At 42.1% G+C, this 20,403-nt stretch overlaps 1 protein-coding gene across 2 annotated transcripts in view; it reads right to left on the bottom strand.

The window, feature by feature from the left end:
- GLCCI1 (glucocorticoid induced 1) overlaps positions 1–18,209 on the bottom strand; it is a 56,472-nt gene extending 38,263 nt beyond the window's left edge. Inside the window, exon 1 of one of the 2 annotated variants that reach the window (XM_038173703.2) lies at positions 17,345–18,209. In XM_038173703.2, coding sequence (XP_038029631.1) covers positions 17,345–17,798 — 454 coding nt within the window. In that variant the 5' untranslated portion in view covers positions 17,799–18,209. The remainder of the gene's footprint in view (positions 1–17,344) is intronic. The other variant, XM_038173704.2, reaches the window with a different exon arrangement.
- Positions 18,210–20,403: the final 2,194 nt, after the last annotated feature.

A 20,403-nucleotide genomic window follows, 5' to 3' on the forward strand; every position in this document is an offset into this window, starting at 1 on the left:
TTCAAGGCTTTACATAAGCCAGTCTAAGCCCTATATTATAGCTACTGTCTATCTTGCTCACCCCACTAAAGTAAGTTTGCAAGTGAAATTACTTTCAAAATAGTCACATGCTATGCCCTGATCTAACCCACCAAAATCCTGTTCACTGCTCAGAACTTGAGAACTGACCTACTAGCATGCTTTTGTGGCCCACCACAGCCAGTGCCTCCAAACACATCTTCTCTTGGTATATCATATAGAACCACTAAATCTCAAAAGGCAGACACCTCCAGAGTTTTACATAGCATTAACATGATGATTAGGGTACTGTCCGCACTAATACAGCATGCTTATTGTTTGATAAATGAACTTACACTGCTGAAACAACTTGTTAACAACACATTCTAGGTGATGAGTTCTAAATAATGCCATAAATTAGTGCAGTAAGTGCAATGGTGTGTACATATGTATTTTGCCTTTGTGTAATGTAATTTTTTTGATTGCTTTGTTACTTACAAATCAGATCCCTACAGTTTCAAACAGATCTACCCTCACAGGATTCCAATCTTGAAAATTTTGCATTTTAAGAAAAAAAACTTTTGAACTTCTACAAGTGAAGGAGGCTGAAATCCAAAATAAAGGTGACATTTTAAATATGAAGCCAGCATTTACCTTTGTGCTGAAACACAAAAGTACGTCAAGGGTGCATATCTATAAAGCATTCTTCCAACCTTCACTGTTAAACTATGGCACTACACTACTCCTGATAGTCTGAGTATAGAAAATTCCTCTGAATGCTCTGTTCACTAGCAATATATTACACAGCACAAAACTATAAGGAAGTTGCTAAGTGTGTAAGCAGTGAGGTATGTTCTTAAAAAAATAAATAGTAATTCCAAAGCAAGCTAGAGACCATGCAAAGAGAAACTGGCAGGATAAAGCCTGATGATGGTGAAGTAAGAAATAAGCAAAGTCTATGTTTGCTTTTCAAAATATTATGAAAAAAAAAAAAAAAAACACCACAAGAAAGCAAGCCCAAAACACACAAACAAAAACCATGCAACTAGAGTGAACTAAGGTCTGTTTCTTGTTCTACAGCCAGAAGAAAGGCAATAGCAATCCCAACATTAATAACTCCCAGAATTCTACTGCAAGGGGGACAGAAACCACCACCAAAAACTACTGTGGAAAGTTATAAATACAGTGATCTTGGATGTGAACTGCAGGACACTATCAAACACTAAAGCTAGAAGGAGTGTTCAAGTCACAGTCTTGTTAAGTCCCCATTACTCTTAGTATTTCTTCGAATCACACAAAATAAACCAAGGACAATTTCCCAACTGCATAAACCAATAAATCAAAGCTACTGCTGTCTGCTCCTCCCATCCACCTTGAGACAGCATGAGCAGATGTGTGAACTCATAGTGCAGTGATGCACTGAGTTAAATATAAAGAAAACTAAAATCTAGGCCAAAAAAGCCGTAAATATGCAGTTTTCACCAGTAGAGGCAGAGGTGGCACCACATATGGGGCAGAAACAACCACAGGAGAACCAGGGCTCCAGCAGCATTGTGTTCTAGTCAATAAATATTTAATCTCTTACCGTTTTATGATATATATATATATATATATATATACATCCTTAGACCATAAAAAAAAAAGGACAAGGGGATCTGCAAGCAGGAAGTTTGAAGGAACTTCTACAAATTACTATTTGACAAATTGTCTTGTACAGGGGTAATGTAAAGGTGACTGGATGTAGTGGAGAGCAGGCTTGAACTAGACCACAACACTGCTGGTTCAAATCAGTTTTAAACTGTTGTGGAGCCACAAGCAACAAGGTTCATTTCAAGTCTGAGTTCTTGCTACTCTGGAGCTACTACAGAGCTTTCACTTCTCCCCAGGCTTTCATTACCAACTGGATTTAATGTTATTATCATGAATATTTTTCTTCAGTCCCAACCACTTTCACCTGATGGAAACCTCATGCTCTGGTTCTCCTGTACAGGAAAAAAAGCGCGCAGCAAGTACCTTCCAAAATCTCAAGCACTTCAACAATTCCTGAAGTTAGCCAGCATGCTTTAGCACTGAGAAAAGCATGAGCAATATAAAAAAAGTTTCTAAAATCATTCAAGTTTTGGACTGTACCACCTCTGACAACACTCAAAGAACATGAACTGATTCTGCTGCAGTGGTAGGAAGTCAAAACAACGCTTTTTCTTTTTCAGTGATGAGATGCTCCATCTCACGAGGAGCTCAGCTCTACCTCCAGAACAAGTAACCTTAGAAACACAGAACTTAAGAAACATAACATTACTTAGAAAAGTTAGCCGTAAGTTACAGAAGCAAGAAATGCTCATAGGAAAACAAAATACTTCACGCATTATTTAAAATACACCATGAGTTTTAATGGTATGTATATAAGGACTATTGCTAGACCTTTCTAGTTATAAATGATTTTACATAAAGTGACACAAGGGTCCACTTCAATACTACAGCTGGTAAAATTCAGAGTGATCCTACCTCCCAGCAGGAATCAGCTAAAATAAACCGCATGAAATCATGGTTCTGCATGCTGTATCGACAGCCAAAAGAATTCTAGCTATACCACCTAGAATGACTGAAAAAAAAGGTTTCCATTTCTCTGCCAGCAAAATGTAATTCAGTACGACTAGCACATGACAGTTCTTTTGAAAAGGACATAGGGCTCAAATAAAGCCATCTGCTACAGCTCTGAAACGAAGAGATTGCCTCCCCACCCAGCAGAGAGGCAGCTAACCTGCACATAATCTCACAGCCATGATCACAGTCCATTTCAGCTTAAATAATGTGTGCTGCCATGCACGCAATGAGGCAAGTTACCTGCAGAAGAGGAACAAGACTGACAGTTAGCATTGGTACTGTGATAAAAAACTGCTTCAGCGAAATCCACCAGAGTTCATTTATCAGCATCTTTTCCATCCTCATCTCCTTCAACAGCTAGCAGATGCAGCTCAAATTTGGCCAAGGCTCTTCCACTCACATCTTTGCATAGATATATCCAGCTCCAAAAGACTAAAATTATCCTAAGAACTTCTCAGATGACAGATTCCTCTCAAGTTGAGAGCAAAAACATGAAATAAAAATAAAGCTCATTCTTCCTTGAAGCCAGCAGTATTAATATTGCCATCTCTTTACCAACATCAGCTAACTGCAACACTCTTCTACCCAAAGGCTAGGTAAGACTTTCACACTAACATCTCAACCTCCTCTTGAAAGCTCATCTGTAACAGATGACTTTACTTAAGACAGCCAAGTCACCACACCATGAAATATAGGTACAGATTTCCACAACACAGGTGAGACTGTTTCACAAGGTGTTGCTTCTCTTTGGTTCAATTACTTGGTACTCTGCAGAACCTTCTGGTTCACCTTCAGAGCTACTACTGAACTGAGTCCCAAGCCTGGGTCCCATTGACAAGAATTTCAGATTTTACCCAGGAAGTCAACACTTCTGAAGAATTTTGTCCAAATATACTCAAAACATGAGGCCTGCAAGACTCTCGACAGGACTCGCTTGGTGTGACTTGATGGACATCCATCTGCTTAAGACTCCTCTCAAAAGTCCCAAAGGCAGAGCTCAATTCGTCTGGCTAGGAGATGCAGAGGACTAGAATTCAGTACAAAGAACAATCATGTATGTCTGGGACATTTCTGCTAGAGACTGCAATAAATGTACAGCAATCTGCAATACCAATGACTCAGAAGCGCCCATGCGAATCCTTTTTGAATAACGAACTATGTGGGAACACAGCACAGGAACAGAAATTGTAATGTAAAGATAGAAAGCTGAATATTAAGGAATGGTGACCCACAGCAACCACTGAGAATGATGGCCCAATGCTTGGGGCCCAGTTACCACAGCAGCAGCTGTTCATGGCTACCCTAAACATTTCTAGACAAAATTCCCTTCTTCTGTTACACCTTCTAGAAGCATGAAACAGGATACATCTGCTCTTACTTATTTCAGAGCACGATTCCTTGAGTACTACTAACAGACTTTCAGATAGAAGAGGAGGAACAGTCTTGGAAGAGCCTGTTCAAGGTTGTTGGTTTTTTTTAGCATATATTGATACTGTACTGATTCCTGAATTTATATTTGATGGGTATTTCCCACTCTGATTATGTAGGTAGGTGAAGAAACCAATGCATGCTCATTTTCAGAACTTGTCTCTGAGACACCGTGAAGGAAAAGACTGAATAATGAGGATTTAGAGGCTGCTCAGGTAAAAACAAAATAAAAATCAATCTTCGTTTTCAAGAAGGCTTTTCTCTTGTAACTAGAGCTAAAAATGTCTCAAAACGATTAGTGAGAGATTTCGGGTCCCTAGACATTTTACTCCACAGGACAGACCTACTAACTCAAAAGACATTTCCCAGTTGCTGCTGACTGACAGACTGGTTTCTCACCCAACCTGCAAACTTGCTGACCTACCTATTAACAGCCCAGAACAATGGGCATACTGTTTGCCACGTGCTGTTCCTAATAATAACCAAAAATAGGATTTCAAACAGCAATTCAAAAAACTACCCTAATATGCAACTAAGTGCGTAAAAATATGAATTTTAAGCTACTGCAGTCTTCCTCCTGCAACAAGACAACTTAATCTCATCAATAGCTTAAAACAAAGCAAAACAGTATGTTCAAACGTTGAAAATGCACTAGAATTTTTCTTCTATGAGGATGTAAGAGGCAGTCATGTCAAGTTACTTTCTGATACATCAGTAAAAATACTGTAATTGTAGCTCCATAAAATGTCTGTCTGTATTATGCACACCACATTGTTTTTGATTGAGTTTTATCAACTTCGGAAACTATTCTGAAGTTTCTATTTTCAGAAACTGACACAGAAGATGACTAAAAATGAAGGGGGATGACGGTCTGAAGTAACTGCTCAAAATAGACCGATACAATTCACATTGAATTGACCAAAAAAAGAAGGCATAGAACAACAACATGATCTAACCAAGGCCCCAACAACCAAATTGGACAACCAGAAAGCAGTCCACAGGTCTCCAACCCCAGACTTGTCATCCAAAATAATCTACAAGCTAGAGTGCCCAATTGATACAGCAGGCTGTACGTGTAAAACTGTAGACCAACACCCACTGTAAAGATCTTCAGAATCAATTATACTGAGTTATCTTTTATAGCTACAAATAAGGAGCCTGGAAGGACGAGGGATTCTGACCAGTCACTGAATCCAACAGGCAGATCAAGGCATTTCCTTCCACCAAGGCTTTATGCATGACTCTGCAAGGACATACAACTCCTTGCATACACCTGCACAGGAAGGCACCGTGCTCAGAGTGAGTGAACAGACACCTAGAGGAAAAGGCGCATAGGAATGAACCCGCAGGCACATGAGTTTCTTCGGACCTACAGCTGAATTAAAAACTTGGTTGTCTACACATGTTGAAACATGGTCTCTGCCTCATATCCCCATTCCACCTAGCGACAGGTCAAGTGAAACATGGCTTACGTGCATCATTTAGGAATCAGATTTTGCTCAGAGCAAAACTCCCATTTAAAATCAACATTATCTTTAGAGATCAAGCATAGAAAGAAAACTCTAATCTGAGTAAGAAAAGCAAACAAACTATAAGGAAGAAAGTTTCTGCCCTCTAAAGCTAAGTTATTCTTCTAACAAAGATTACAGCCGGCATGTATAGGACCTGTATAAAATGACTAAGCATTTAAGATCACAAAAGCCTGCTTTGTTCAACAGATATAACACCTACGTGTTTGCACCTTAACAGGACGCTAGAAGGTAGATAAAACGCTAAATTAAAACCTTTCAGATTTTTATGTATTTCAGACTTTCAGAACATATCTTTCTTTGTAAGGTTATCACTTCAAATGTAAATACTATGCAAAAAGCTAAACTTACATTATTTTATTGAATTATGCTATTTCAAATATATTCCTACTTTTAAAGAAACTGACTGGAGCTCTGTAGCTAAACACTTAGGAAATGTAAAACTAACCCATTAACTGCTGTACACTTCTGCAAGTAAAGAGATTATTTTCATTTTAGTTCATTAATTTAGATCAGCCAAATAATAAGTTCATCCAATCTTGAGAAATAAACTAGCAGCCAAGAAGAGCAGTAAAGCTGTTTTTTTCTACTTCCACTATACTACACATTAAAATCCTGAACAAAATCGTAAACACTTGCAATTAATTCAGTTACTAAAGATAATACTACCTCTGTCAAATAAACTGGGTGACTGAAGGGATTTTTTTGTTTGTATAATGATAATTTAATAAAATGTTTTAGAAAAGCAAGGCTTTTGTACACCTTTAATTCCACCTTCCTTCAAAATGCAGCCAGACAATCCTAAATTAACAAAACAAATTTAAAAACTTAGAAGGCACAATTCACCATTTTCACACTCAAAATTCAGAAAAAACTGCAATCAGCGCATGTCAGGCCATATGTACAATGCCACCATTCTGATCATCAGCAAGCAGGGATAGAAAGCATCCCTCTAGCTAGAACTAATTATACTAAGCAAAAATAGTATTTTCTTCTGAAAATACTGAAAAATAGAAATGTTAAACTAGATTTGAATTGCTTGCTTAGAACATGGAGGACCAAAACTCTGCAGTACCTCAGACAATGTCTCAGCAGGCCCCCACACAGCAGGATGCCCGTTCCCACAAAACCTGATGCTCAGTGTTTTCTGGGGTCATTTCATGCTGACAGTCAGAAGTCCCAACATCACTCAAGTCCACCCTTCAGCATTTCCAAACAACAAGCCCCCACATAAAAGATACCCTGTTCAAGTGCAACCTCATATCCACGAGCATCCATTTTATACTTTCAAATTTCACATTTTCTGTTATTTCAAATTCCCAAGCTCCTTCAACTCTTGCTGCATGATCTTCCTGCATACTAATTAAACCTCCCCAAATTCATCAAGTTTCATCACCTTAATTTTGAGATTTGCCTATGCAGATAAGATCTACTTCCTGCACAGGAAATTTTTTCTCCTACAAAAACTACCAGGTGAGCATGACACTATTTGGAATTCTCATCCTGCATTCAATGTTCCTCACTCACCACTTTCCACTATCCCTTAGAATTTGCTCTGAGCTTTTACATGAAGCCTAAGTTAGACCGATAGATCTCTACTTTTTGGAACTGGTCTTAGCAATTTCCAAATTTTAAGACTATGACTATATCTGCTCTTCTCCTATCTATACTCAAACAGTAACACCTCCTATCCAGAAGACTGCTTTAGAAAATTGCAAGCAATGAATTTCTGAGTAGGCTTTTCTGGAATCCTGTAAAAGAAAGCACTTAATTGACTTGATTAAAATCTGTAATCTGCATCTATCCCAGCTGTGGCAATTCCTAATTCCAGACAATCCTCCCCCTCAGGCTTCCACCTTGTGTCTTCTTGGATGAAAAATCACCGCCCTCAGTGAAAACTGATTGCCTATACTCCACATTAGTGAGGACAAAACATTGAATAAATATTCATGTTATTTCCTCAGATTTTTGCTACTATTCTTTGGAGTCAATTTTGAAAAAGTAAGTTCCAATAAATTAATCCTGGACCATCCTTAATATTTTTTTTCTTGCTACAGACTGGCCCCAACTATTTTTCCCATACTTTTACTTGCACACTTTAAGAACAAAACCAGAAACATGCAAAGACAAAGCCTGCTTGGGTTTTAACAATTCTAAGCTAAGACTTTTTTGATTGATAATGTGACTTGCTCTTTTTAGTTCATGCTGTTTCCATCAGACTCTCCTCTAATTCCTAGCAGCCTTTTTGAGATAAATGTGCATGTAATCAGATCATCAGGTTTTACTGATGTTTGAAAGATTCCAATAGTCTATTTTTCATTAAATCAGATTCTCTCCACATTCGTCAGAGCAACCTTGTTTAACCAAATTTATCATACTATTTTCTTCTGAAACATGAAACTTTACTCTAGCCTTATGTGTCATTTACCTCTTTGTAAGATTTTTTATTTTGCTGGACATGCAGATAAATTTGGACAACTTAAGCAGGCCTAGCTGTAGAAAACTAACATCTCAAATCATCTACTACACATGTAATGTCAGTACATTCATTTCTTCTGTTCACCCACATTTTGAGTTGTCAGACTCAGTAATTTCTGTCTTTCGTTTGGTCAAACTAGGTTTCCGCTTCAATTCTTGCAATCAGAAGATCGTTCCACATCCTCCAACTCAATATTAAAGGTAACATACCACTAAATAAAATCATGAGTCTCCATAAAATAACCTTAATTACCATAATTGCTTCTGAAGAAGGAATTAGCCTGATGTATACAACAATTTTACAATGAGTTACTTTAAACACTACATGGACTGCATACACAACTTGGTTTGGAAATATGAATTGTTCTGTTTGTACAGTAATGCCCCAAAATTACCTGGATGTTCTGGATGGACAACCTAAGATGGGTATATATCTCCTGTCACTTCACCTATGAAGATTACTGAAGCTTCTTTGTACTGACATTTCTCAAATATTTTCAAAAATGCATGTTGACTTTTTTTTTTTTTAAACAAAGAGCCACTGAGGGTGAAATACTAGAGGAATCAGAGTGTTACAGAAAGGATGTGTAAGGCTATTTTACTACCAACTGCCACAATTAAGCAAGGAGAGCTACCAGTTAAGAATAGAAATTTTTAAAGTCCTTGAACTGAAATTTACTTCAGTAAGAACAACTTCTCTCTTCACCTGGCAGCTGCCCAACTTCTGTGTAAACCTAACTTTCATTCTGCATTCTTCAGCAGTTAGTTGATATTTTTAGTCACACTGTTCGAAGTCTGTTCCGGGACACTCAGCATAACAAGGGGTTTAATTTTTAGTGAACAAGTCAAACTCTCCATTGCTTTGAAAAACAAAGTTAAGATGGCCTGCGTAACAGGCAGACTTTGAGTAACATATGACATGCTGGATATAGAGGTGCACACCTAACAGCATTGAGCCAACACTGCACGGCCACTTGGGTTTTGCAATGTACTTTCCAGCCCTCCAGAAAGACTGGTCAGCAGCAGTCGACTTCATCTGACTCCCTGTGAGAAGACCAAACCTTTCCAGAGCACAGACCGCACAGGTACCTGCTATGCTCATTAGTGCCTTCCAGTCCTACTGGCCTAATGAGCTCTGCCATCGTGCGTGGAAGGCGTGACACTACGTTAAATACCCACAGATCCTGCAGAGCTGGTCACGGGCTCCTCTACGCTGTATGTCTGGGTAGCCTGAGTTGTGGCAGCTCAGAACAAAATTTTAAAGGTTTATGCAGCAACATTTCTGATCTGGCATGGGTTATGAAGTACAACATTTCATCTAATGAAAGCACCTGTACTACTACCCCTAGAAGCGGTGCGTTCACAGACTTAGGCGTTCATATCTACACTGACATAAACTACTCCCGAACAGCCGATGGCTGACTTACATGTCAGACTTGGAGAAAGCAGGGGACTGGATGTATGGGTGATTTCTGCAGACCAGCATTAACAGCTAGTGGCCAAGTATTTAACAGCCGGAATTTGTTTTCTAGTAAGAACGTGTTATTTCCAAATCAGTTTGGCTTCCAAATGCTGACAGAGATCAACAGAAATCAGAGTTCTTAATTTTTGGTACCACAGCCTAAACACCTACATTAAAGTGTTTAGGCTTCTCTAATCACAAAGCCTTAAAAAAAAAAAGTGTGTGTATGCATCCAGGCAAACTTCACGAGGTATTATACCAGAACAGGTGCTATACACCAAAACACCAGAGATTAAAAAGCATATAATGATACCTGTTTTGCCATACAAGCCCTCCAACTTGCAACTGCACGTGAGCTATCTGTCCTCAGCTGACTAAGCAGGAGCATGGTGTACTCCAGGCATCCCAAACACCACATGACAAAGCCCACACTGGACTTTCTTACCATTTGGAATACCACCAAGTGCTATAACCACCTTATCAGGAAGACTTTGTGTTCACCTGCAGAGGAGCTGGGCAGCTTCACAGCTTCACAGGAGCTGCCCAGCTCCTCTGCTTGTTATGACCCTGAAAATGCCTTAGTACCCTGTTCACACAGTAAGGCAGAAATAATTTAATTATTTCAGAACCAAGTGGTTACTATGACTGAAAATATTTCCAGAAGATAGATCTGTACTTACAAAAAAGAGAAATTTATAAGTTTCTCTAGTTGGAGAAATGAGTTTCAAGTTCATAGTATGAACACCAGTGAACTTGCAATGATCAGTAAAGCCAGACAGATATGAGCATTAATTCTCAAAATTCAGAAGTGTATCTACAGTTATAATCTCCTTGTTTAATGCCTGGTATGAGAATGTGGAAAGAAGATGAAGCTAATGTTCAGACGTGTTACTTGCACAGTTCAAGGAACAGAACAGCTGAAGTACAGTCTGAAGTGGAATCATAATGCAAGAAAGAGGGAGAAGAGGATAGTTTACAGTAGGTTTTAGATAATTAGAAACCTGTGACAGAATTGCTGTCACACTGTTCTTTGTTACCACTTTTCTGAGCAAAATAAAAGACATTCTTCCTAGAAGAGAAATAAAGTGCGTAGTTTGGGTAAAACTAGTTTCAGGTTGTGCAAAACAAATTGCACATAAAAACCTGTGCTGTTAATCACTCATTTGTGCTTGATTCAGAGAATGAAATCCATTTCGAATAGCAACTCCTCAATTTAACACTAATAGCAGTGAAAGTTAAACCCTTATAAACAACTGTGTCATTGTTTATTGTTAGGGCACATGCAACACTAAATAAGATCTAACCAATACAGCATTTAGATAAAAATCTGGCATTAAAGTTTCAAAACTCAAAGTCGTAACATTTTATGACCTACTGGGAACCGTCTATTGTCTCCAAAGTAGCAATATCTCATACAGAAAGCTACTTAAGAGATCTACTACCACAAAAAATGAAAACTTTCCATCACAACTGTCCTACATTGACCCAAGAGAAGCAGGTTCAGTTAATCCCTATTTACAAGTCATCTGTGCAGAAAACAGCTATCACTTGAGAGAAGACACCCACACCTTCTACTTTTTTTCCGACCAGAGAAAGCTAATCTGTTTTTAGCAGTGTGCTAGTTAGTATTTTGGTAAGACTAATGGCTAATAAGAAGCAGTACTGATACCAAAGCAGATGTGAAGGTGAAGGAGACAAATGCACAGACCTGGACCGAGGCAGTACTGCAAGGCTAAAGACCATGCATGCTGAGGGCACTGCCCAGCATGGCCACACAGGGTTTCCTTCCCTGAGACGGGCTTCCAGTAGCTAGATGCCCTCTTCTGTTTTACCCAGGGCAGCAGTATGAGCAGAGTCACCACTTGTCACCAGGAACACATAAAGGAACAGCTGTGATCCCAAGGCCACATTCACACAGCTGGGAGAGAAGGAAAGGGTTCCCGAGGGAGAACATATTTCCATTTCAACCATGGGTGAGAGTACTTCCATGGATAGCATCCCACCTACAGAGCTGGAGAAACTAACTCGCTATTCAAAAGGATTCATATTACACACTATCATGACACTTCATGTGATGCCTGTACTGCAGAAGTATCACACTGTGATCCCTTTCAGTACCTGTCAATCATTTTCAAGCTTCGGGATTTAATTTGATTCAAAAATAGTCAAAACACAAATCACCGGTTGCAAACTTCAGAGTCAAATCAGGGAGGAAAAAATTAAAGCATAACTGAAGAAGAATTTTTTGGAGGAATGAATGCTTGAAACGTGTATTAAGTAAAAACACTCATGTTCCTTCACTGCAGTCTCATTCTCTTCATTTTGCAATCATCCACACCTTGAAAATGGTGACACAAAGGAAAAGGGGATAATCTTCAGCTGACAAGTTGCTGGGGATACATCCCTTCTAATGATGAGATACAAGTATTAGTTTACTTGCCTAAAAACACCTTAGGCCATTGTTTAGGCACTACAGGTTTACACAGGAGGCAGCGCTGAAAGAGAAAGAACTTAATGGATTTAAATATTAAAGCAAGACAATCATCATTAACACAGTTAACCATCGTAAGTCTAGAGGAAAATTTTTCCGTTAGATCTCTTTACTACAAGGCCTTTTTTAAATTTTTTATTGATGAAAAAAAAGTACTACTCAGTGTGTCAAACCCTACTATATTAACAATTTTGTTGAACATATGCTAAATCCATGGAGCACTTACTATTGTGTCAAGTGTTGGCAACACTTTTCTCTACAGAAGACAGTGCCAACTGGTTTAAACAGGAACTTTCATTTTCCACCGTGAAGAAAAGCCATTACCTTCTTCAGCTGAAGAACCATAAAAAGTTTCTCAAGTATTCAGAGACTGAAATATTAAGGGGCATATATTTCCAATAGGTCTCACATCATTACAGCTATTTCTTTGAAACAAAATTTCAGAATTACTGCATCAATTGTATCTTTTTTTTCTTTCACGATCATATCTAGAGTAGGAGCATAAGCCCCATTTTAAAAATAACTTTCCACTGTCAATTTTAGCAATATAGCAAAGCTCAACGACTCATGATGTGTCAACCTGGATTTGGCAAATACTGACTTTTCAGAAGATTCTACCACAAGTTCTCTTGCTCTACACTACCTGAATTTAAAGATATGCCCTCTGTTCACCCCACTGCTACCCTGAAAACGGGGCAAAAAATGGGAATAGTGAATTTCAGAAAGCAGATGTCAGCATTAGGTACTGTTTAACACGTGCAAGGATGTTGGCAAGTATCTTCAGTTTCACCCTATGTAGCATACTGGTATTCACATACTCCCAAAGAATAAGAATTGAAGGTCATGTAGTGATTTAAAAGAGATATATAAATATACTTCATTTTTGCATACACAAGGGGAGGGAGTGCAGAAAATACCTTTCCATTTTTCTTTCCTGCAGTTGTGTTAACACCTGAAACGAGCATAGTTCATTTGTCTTACAAAGCACTTTTAAGGACATCTAATAAGCTTCTTATCCGATGCGATGATGTTAGAAATCTAACTAAAAGGCCTCTGACTTTAAAACAACTGGTTCAAATTTAGCCAGTGTCTTTTATATCACCATATTACACTCCAGCTAAAGCTATTTTGGGAAGAGAGAGGGACAAAGCTGGAGCAAAACTGTTTTGGCCATACAATTATGGGAATACTGTTATTATTCAGGCATCAGGAAATAGGAAGCGTCACAAAAATTACTTCCTTACCTACATTTGTTAGAAATAAAGGAAAGATCTTCTTGATCTCTGGTATAAATGCTTATGATGCCAAAATATTAGATGGCTTTAATCCAGGATGTTAAAATAGTTCTGCCTTTTGAAGTCTGTTTTTTTTATTTTTTTATTTTTTAAATACTGATATCCCTTACAAGTCTACAGATCAGTAATACTGTTTGTACTCCCCTATTCCTCACTCCACAAGGCTTTAATCTGCTAGCATAACAGATAGACATGTTGCTCAGGCCTTGGTCATTCAGTTGTTTTGCATCTTCTTTAATTCCTCTTTTTTTTACTAGTGTGGGCAACAGGAGTTATTTTGATAAGTAATAGATATTGGGAACTCTTAACAGGCAAGTTGATTACAGCATTTTCCACATTTTTAAAACTAACCTTTGCCTCCTAAATCTTCAATGGAAAAGAGTTTATATGAGCCATGTAATTGAAAGTTAGCAAAATAGTGAAGAAAATACTGAAGCATAACACTGAAGTACCACCATGGTTAACACTAAACAAATCAAAGCATTTGATGAAAGCAACATTGAGCATGAATCATAAAGACGACATTTGCACGTTCCTTGTGCACAAAACATCACATACCATGTGAAAGAAAAACTAAACAGGAAACCCACTCTTATATTTATACAAGCTGCTTTACATAACAGAACCTACTGATTTTATCCAGGTAATGCAAGGAAGAAAACAACTTGCAAAACACAAGTGTTTACAAGTAATACCTTTCATTTGATCATTTCAAAGTGGTTGGTTTTCTGCTTTGTTATTATTGAATAGTCCTTTGTCATAAACCATGCTGCTTCACGTTCTGTTGGCATGACATTTATGCTATCAGAGGTACATTTATTATCCCTTCTAAGAGAACTGTATGCTGTTACATCCAACCACTTTTTAAGTTGCCAGCTCCCTAAAATATGAATACAAGCTATAAAAATATATCTGTGAGTAAGGAATAACACGTTTTAAAAAAAGAAAGGAGTAGACTCGCACATTGCAGGTTTATTCTATGGTAGCAGAAGTCATCCCCCATCCCCCTTTTCCTACTTCTTTAGCATCCTGAGATTGGCATCTTGAAATTCATGATTTCTCATCTAGTATCAATACTAACCAAATACTGACATCAGTGGTTTCTTAAGAACTACAAAATCCTCAAGTTTGCTTAAATAAAATACCAAATTCAGGTTTCAGTTCTGAACACGGTATTTTGCTGCAGAACAAAAACATCTACAGCATCCTAGAACTGGAGCAGAAAAGATGCTGATAGGAGAGGAAACAGCCTGCTGCTTTCATTCATGTAGTAGTGATGTCAATGTCTGCAATGGTAGCTGCGCTGACCTGTAGAGGCTCAAAGCTGAAGTGTTTTCACAGAATCTCATTTAGAAAAAGGACCTCTGGCAAATCACTAAAATATCCACAACAAAATAGCTTGGTGGGACATCCAATTTGAAGAATCTGCAGTGGAAAAGGCTGAAAGGAGGTGGGAAAGGGGCAGGTGTCTCGAGACGAGAAAAACATCTATCCATCAGAATCATAAGCAGCCTCCAGCACAAGCACATTTGTGAAACAATCTAAGTCAGACTGCAGAGCCAAAGACAAACAGAGCTCTTGCACTGGTGAGAAAAACAACAGGATTATACCTAGAGCATAAGCTTACATTTTGCAGCAGTGAGAACCATTTTTAAAAACTGACCAAAAAAACTTAATCAAGTAGCTTCCCCGAGACTTGCGTGCTGATAGCAACTATAAATAGCTGGAGTAGCACATTGTTTAACAAGCTGCAGCAAGACGGTCTGTGTTTGAAAACAGATTTTTTTTTTCAAGTCCTCCATTATTACTGCAGCAGTCCTTCAGCTCCCCGACCAATTTTCTATATACTACTACCACCGTATACACTACAAACATCATTTCCAGCACCTCCACGTCATGTGTTAAAATGATGGGAACAAGCTGGGGAACAAAGACAAAATCCTGCCCCGTGGCATGCGACCATATTCCAAATTGTGTAAAACTACTCTAGATGGGGGGGCAAAGGGGGGTTGTCTGTAACCTTTTTTATTTGCAAGGCTGAAGAAATAGGGTACCTTATCACCCTAACCTGCTAGAAAATGGTGCCTGTATTTCTGTAAAATAAAGCTGTTGACGTGTGCGATTGTGGTCATTATTAGGGCGATCACGTTGTTTTCATTCATTCATTCATTCAGGATTTGCTGGAGGATGTCAGCTTCTGCAGCAGCAGCTGGCTTGACCTGGGGGGGGGGGTGTGGGGGGGGGGGGAAACCAAATTCCTCTCAGTGCATACAGATTACGGGGTGGATTTCTTGATGGACCATTTATGATTTTATACATTGCACTCACTAAACTAAACCAGGCTGTATATGCTGCTAACGTGGTTCACCAAGAGGCAAGCTCAAACAAGTTTAATGACTGAAAAGACATTCAGTACTAATTTACAATCTGATTTATTAAGGCTAAAATAGCCCACAGATGAAGATGACTAAAACCACTTTCTAAAATTAAAGTTTCCCCTCAAACAACAAAAAAAATTTACATGTACTAATGAAACGCTTCACAGCTTTGCAGTATTCCCCCTTGCTTGAAGGTAACTGCCCACATTCCTACCTCTCAATACACCTTTAAGCGTAGACCCTCATATACTGCACCACTACAATGTTTTGCGCCAGGTTCCCATAATGAAATCATTTACAGTACTCATCATCAGCTCCAGTGGTAGCGCTACCCACAGGCACTGATTTATTTATATATATATATATATATATATATATATACACACATATACACACACACACATTTTGCCTGGTTTTCCATCAGCATTTTCTGAAAGTTGAAAAAAGAAGAAAAAAGGGAAATCTACATCTAATATTTCACAGAGTGGGGGAAATATACCTTTAGAATTTTAAATGGAGCTTGAATGAACCAAACCCACTGAAGACCAGCTCCATTTTAGAGCATGCAAAAACTTCTGCATGTGATCATTTTGAGAGAGAACTTATGAGGCATCCCTGTTCCAATTATAACAGATTTGGTCATCTACATATGCACAAATGCCGTGCAGCGTAAATTAGCTCCGCGCATAGGTGGCAGTGACATTTTGCTCACTGGAGAGACACTGCCCGTGTCCTAGGACCATTCTGGCTACGCAGATTTACCGAAGTTACAACTACTACGGTGTGTAAGGATTTACTACACGTTGAAGACTGGAAGGGGGAGGGCTGGGGAGAAGGTAACAGATTCCACCGCTACAAAACAGGCTGGCAACCCTCACGGACCACGACCTGCCACAGAAACGAAGGAGACAGACCTGGGGAGAGGACAGAAGGCGTGAGGGGTGCTGGAGCACGTAAAGAGGTGGAAGGCAGGAAGAGGTGATGCGTGATACCTGATAGCTACAGCTGGGCAACATAAAAAGTGCACCGAGCCCGGTTCATTCAGCTGCCCAAGCGGTGGGGGAAGGGGGGAGGTAAGATGGCCACTGCCACTCCAACACGCTCAATAATTTAGCGGACAACCTGACACAGGTTAAGCCGGACCCACCGGTGATCAATTTTAGGTTTTAAACTCCACAGGCCCATTCTGGCCACGGGGCTTGTTTGTTTGGTTTTCCATCTAAGGGCTCGGCATTAAACACCGCACGGAGGCAGGCGGCGTTATTTGCTTTTAAGCACTTCAAGATGGGATATTTTTTTTTTGGTTTTGTTTTAGAGGCTGTGTTTGAAAACATTACATAATTTTAACCTTAAGACTTTAAAAAAAAAAAAAAAAGAAGGGGAGGGGGAGGGAAGCAAGTCCTTCAGAAAGCAAACCCCACAGCAGCACAGAGCGCACGGGGTTTGCTTTGGCACCCATCTGAGCCCCTGGGCACCACACCTGGGGTCTGCCCGTGCCCCTACCCCCACAGCCCGGCTCTGGGGAGGGGGACACAGCGGGGACAGGGGCTGTCCCACCCCCCTCGGGTGTCTCTCCAGGGCTGTGGGGTGACATTTGGGATCTCGCACCCCCCTCCCACGGTCGGGGGGGGACGTATGGGGGTGCGGGACGAGGCTCTTTCCCTGCCTCCCCCCCGCGTTACCTCGGTACACCGGGGAGCTGGGGCTGCGCCTCTCCGGGGAGCTGCTCCTCCTGCTGCTGCTGCCGCCGCTGTCGGGCGAGCGCCGCTGCCGCCCCTTCGCCCTGCCCGGCTCCAGCGGCGGCGTGGCGCTGGGCGCCGGGGGGGGGCTGCCGCTGCCACCGCCGCCTCGGCCCCCCCCCGGGCCGGTGCCGCTGCCCGCCGAGGCGGAGGGGGAGCGGGTCGGGCTGCGCTGGCCGCCCCGCAGCAGCTGGTAGGGCACGGTGGCTCGGATGGGCTGCAGCAGCCGGCCGGGCCCCGCCGCGCACCCCCCGCAGCCGCCGCCGCCGTTACCGGGGCCGCCCCCGGCCGTGCCGCTGGCGGCGGTGGGGGAGCCGGCGGCGCCGCGCCTCATCCTCTGCGCCGGGGGCTGGTGGTGGGACGGGGGCGTCTGCGAGGAGCTGGACGACGAGGACATGGCGGGGCGGCGGCGGGGGGGGACCGAGGGGGGTCCCCAGAGCCCCGCATGCACCGGCCGCGGGGTGCGGGGGGAGGAGGGGTCGGAGGGGGGGGGGAACGGGACGGGGCTGCACGGGACGGGACGGGCGCTCCGCGGCCCGAGGGAGGCTCCGCGCAGGCTGCCCCCGGCGCTTCCTATCGGCGACGGCGGCTGCTCCCGCGCCGGGCTCCGGCCATCGCTGCCCGCCCCAGCGTCGTGGGCACCGGGGGCGCTGCCGAGCCCCGCGGCCGCTCACATCGTACGGCTCCAGGCGGGAGGGGGTGGGGACGCGTCCGCGGCCAGCTCCTGCCCCCGCCGGCGCCCGGGAGCAGCGGCCACCACCACCCGCTCCCCGCGCCGCCCCGCCGCCCAATGGCACCGCGCCGCCCCGCCGCACGGCCGCCACGGGCAGGGGCGGGCAGCACGCGCGCCCATTGGCCGGCGCCGCAGCCACAGCGCCGGTCCCATTGCCTGGAGGAGCCGTCGCTCTTCTCTCTCAGCCAATGGCGAGGCGCGGGGCGGGGCCTGCGGGGGGAAGGCGGGCGGAGGGAAGTGGGATGTGGCGGCGCTGAGGGGAGGCTGGCAGTGGGCGGTGGGAGGGGGCGGGGAGGGGAGGGGGCAGCTTTCATCGCCGTCCCCGGGGGGGGGGGGGGGGTTAAAGATGGCGGACCCCGCGGCGTGTGGGGGCAGCCCCCGGTGGGCAGCTCGGCAGGGCCCAGGGGGAACCGACCCGATTCGAGCTGTGGAGAGCAGAGCCGAGCTACGGGGGGCTCCGCCGCTCCCCACACTTGCAGGAACAGATCTTAAGTTACCTGCAACAAAGTTTGCTCACGTCGAGCCTGTGTGGGTGTGCTGAGCCCTCACAGCCAGCTCCTGCTGGAAAGCATTCCTCAGGTTCTAATTAAATGTGGTCTCATTTCGCGTTACGTTTACATGAAATCTTATTTTTTTTCCTAACATACACCAAAAAACAGTTTTCAGGGAGTGAAGGGGAAAATAAGTTCCACAGCAGCATTAAGGAAAGAGCTTTTGTTCCCCCACTAGATGAATTGGTAACACAGGACAACGGGACAGAAAGAAAATAAAGATTAAGACGAGTAGCTTAATAGCTAGGAAAAAATAAATGGCTATGAGATCAGGAAGATGAGCAGAGTCCATCAAGAGAGCAGTGTTTACGCTGAATTCGATGTGAATAGGATGTTAATGGAAGGGAAACACAGTGAATCTTGCTTCTTGGAGGAAGCCAGCCTAGTGCGATGGCCTCTCAGACCTAAAATGAGGGCTTTAAGAGAACAAAAAGGGCGTAGAAGAGAGGTATCATTAGAATGGGTGACGATTAAAAAGTTATAGTCTATTTGATATAGCTTTAGAGTCAATCAGTAATTAAGTAATAGTGTCACAGAATTAATGATATCCCACGTACTGTTTTCAATTATATAATACACACTCATCATTGTCTTTACCACACTAAAGACTACCATCCTTATTCTCTACTTCCAAAGCTGTCTGTACCTATCCTTATCCTCTGGTAGCCCAGGCACCAGTCGATAGTCCTAATGCGAAACTGTATTCTAGGAAAATGCATCTATTCATGGGCTGCTAATGAGACTTTGTTTGCACTAGCATCATGTGATGCAGTCACCACGGTTATGTTACAGAAAGGGTAGAAATAATACACCTCACATCCACACGAACGTGTGCTCAGGCAACAGAGCCACTTGTATAAATTAATTTTAAGAAAAGTCATCAACCATATATTTTTCCATTAGTCCAGTCTTCTGCTAGCACAAGCCAACTTTGCTTGTATAACTGCAGCGTGGAGACGTTTTTTCCCCTAGGATTTTGCACTGTGCTTAATCACAGCTTATGAAGTCTATCTAGTTTGTTTTTTCTACTTCACTGCACTGGAATCAAAATGGCTGGGAAGCATTCACCTGTAGAAGCAGTCTGCGCGCACTAGTATTTTAAACAGTAAGCACATTTTTCTCTATCTGTAACTTTGTCAGATAACATTGCTGATACAGTAATGTCTTACAGAGCAAAAATCGTTTAGGATCAGCTGAGAAAAAGTGCATCTTTGTTTGACCAGGACAATAACTGGTACGTTGCAGTTATTGCCAGTGCTCAGAGTTACACCAGACTAAAGTAAAGAAGAACTAGCACAACCCTTGAATTTAGATAGTGTTTAGGCACTATTCTAAAACCCCTGCAAATAATTCCATCGTGTCCTTCTCCATCAAAAGAAATGAGATATATGAATAGGAACAACAGATGCATAAAGAGAAGCTAAACACGTGACAAAGAAAATCCCACAAAATAAAATACCCCTCCCTCCCCCCAAACCTCCCCAGCAATAGTCAGACACAGCAGTGTAAAGTATCAGTAGTAATTCTCCCTTTCCAAACAAACCCAGGACTACGCCTTCCTGTCCCAGCCCAGTGAACACATAGCCTGCATAGCCTTCAGAGCAGTGGTCCACCGGGGGCATTTCCAGTCAAATTTACCAAGCCCATCAACAGCTGTACGGGGTAGACTTTACTTCCCCAAAGTTATCTTCCTCCTTGTCACTGTCTCAGCTAGAGTC

The sequence above is a fragment of the Anas platyrhynchos genome, chromosome 2 (genome assembly GCF_047663525.1).
Source record: "Anas platyrhynchos isolate ZD024472 breed Pekin duck chromosome 2, IASCAAS_PekinDuck_T2T, whole genome shotgun sequence".
NCBI lineage: Eukaryota > Metazoa > Chordata > Aves > Anseriformes > Anatidae > Anas > Anas platyrhynchos.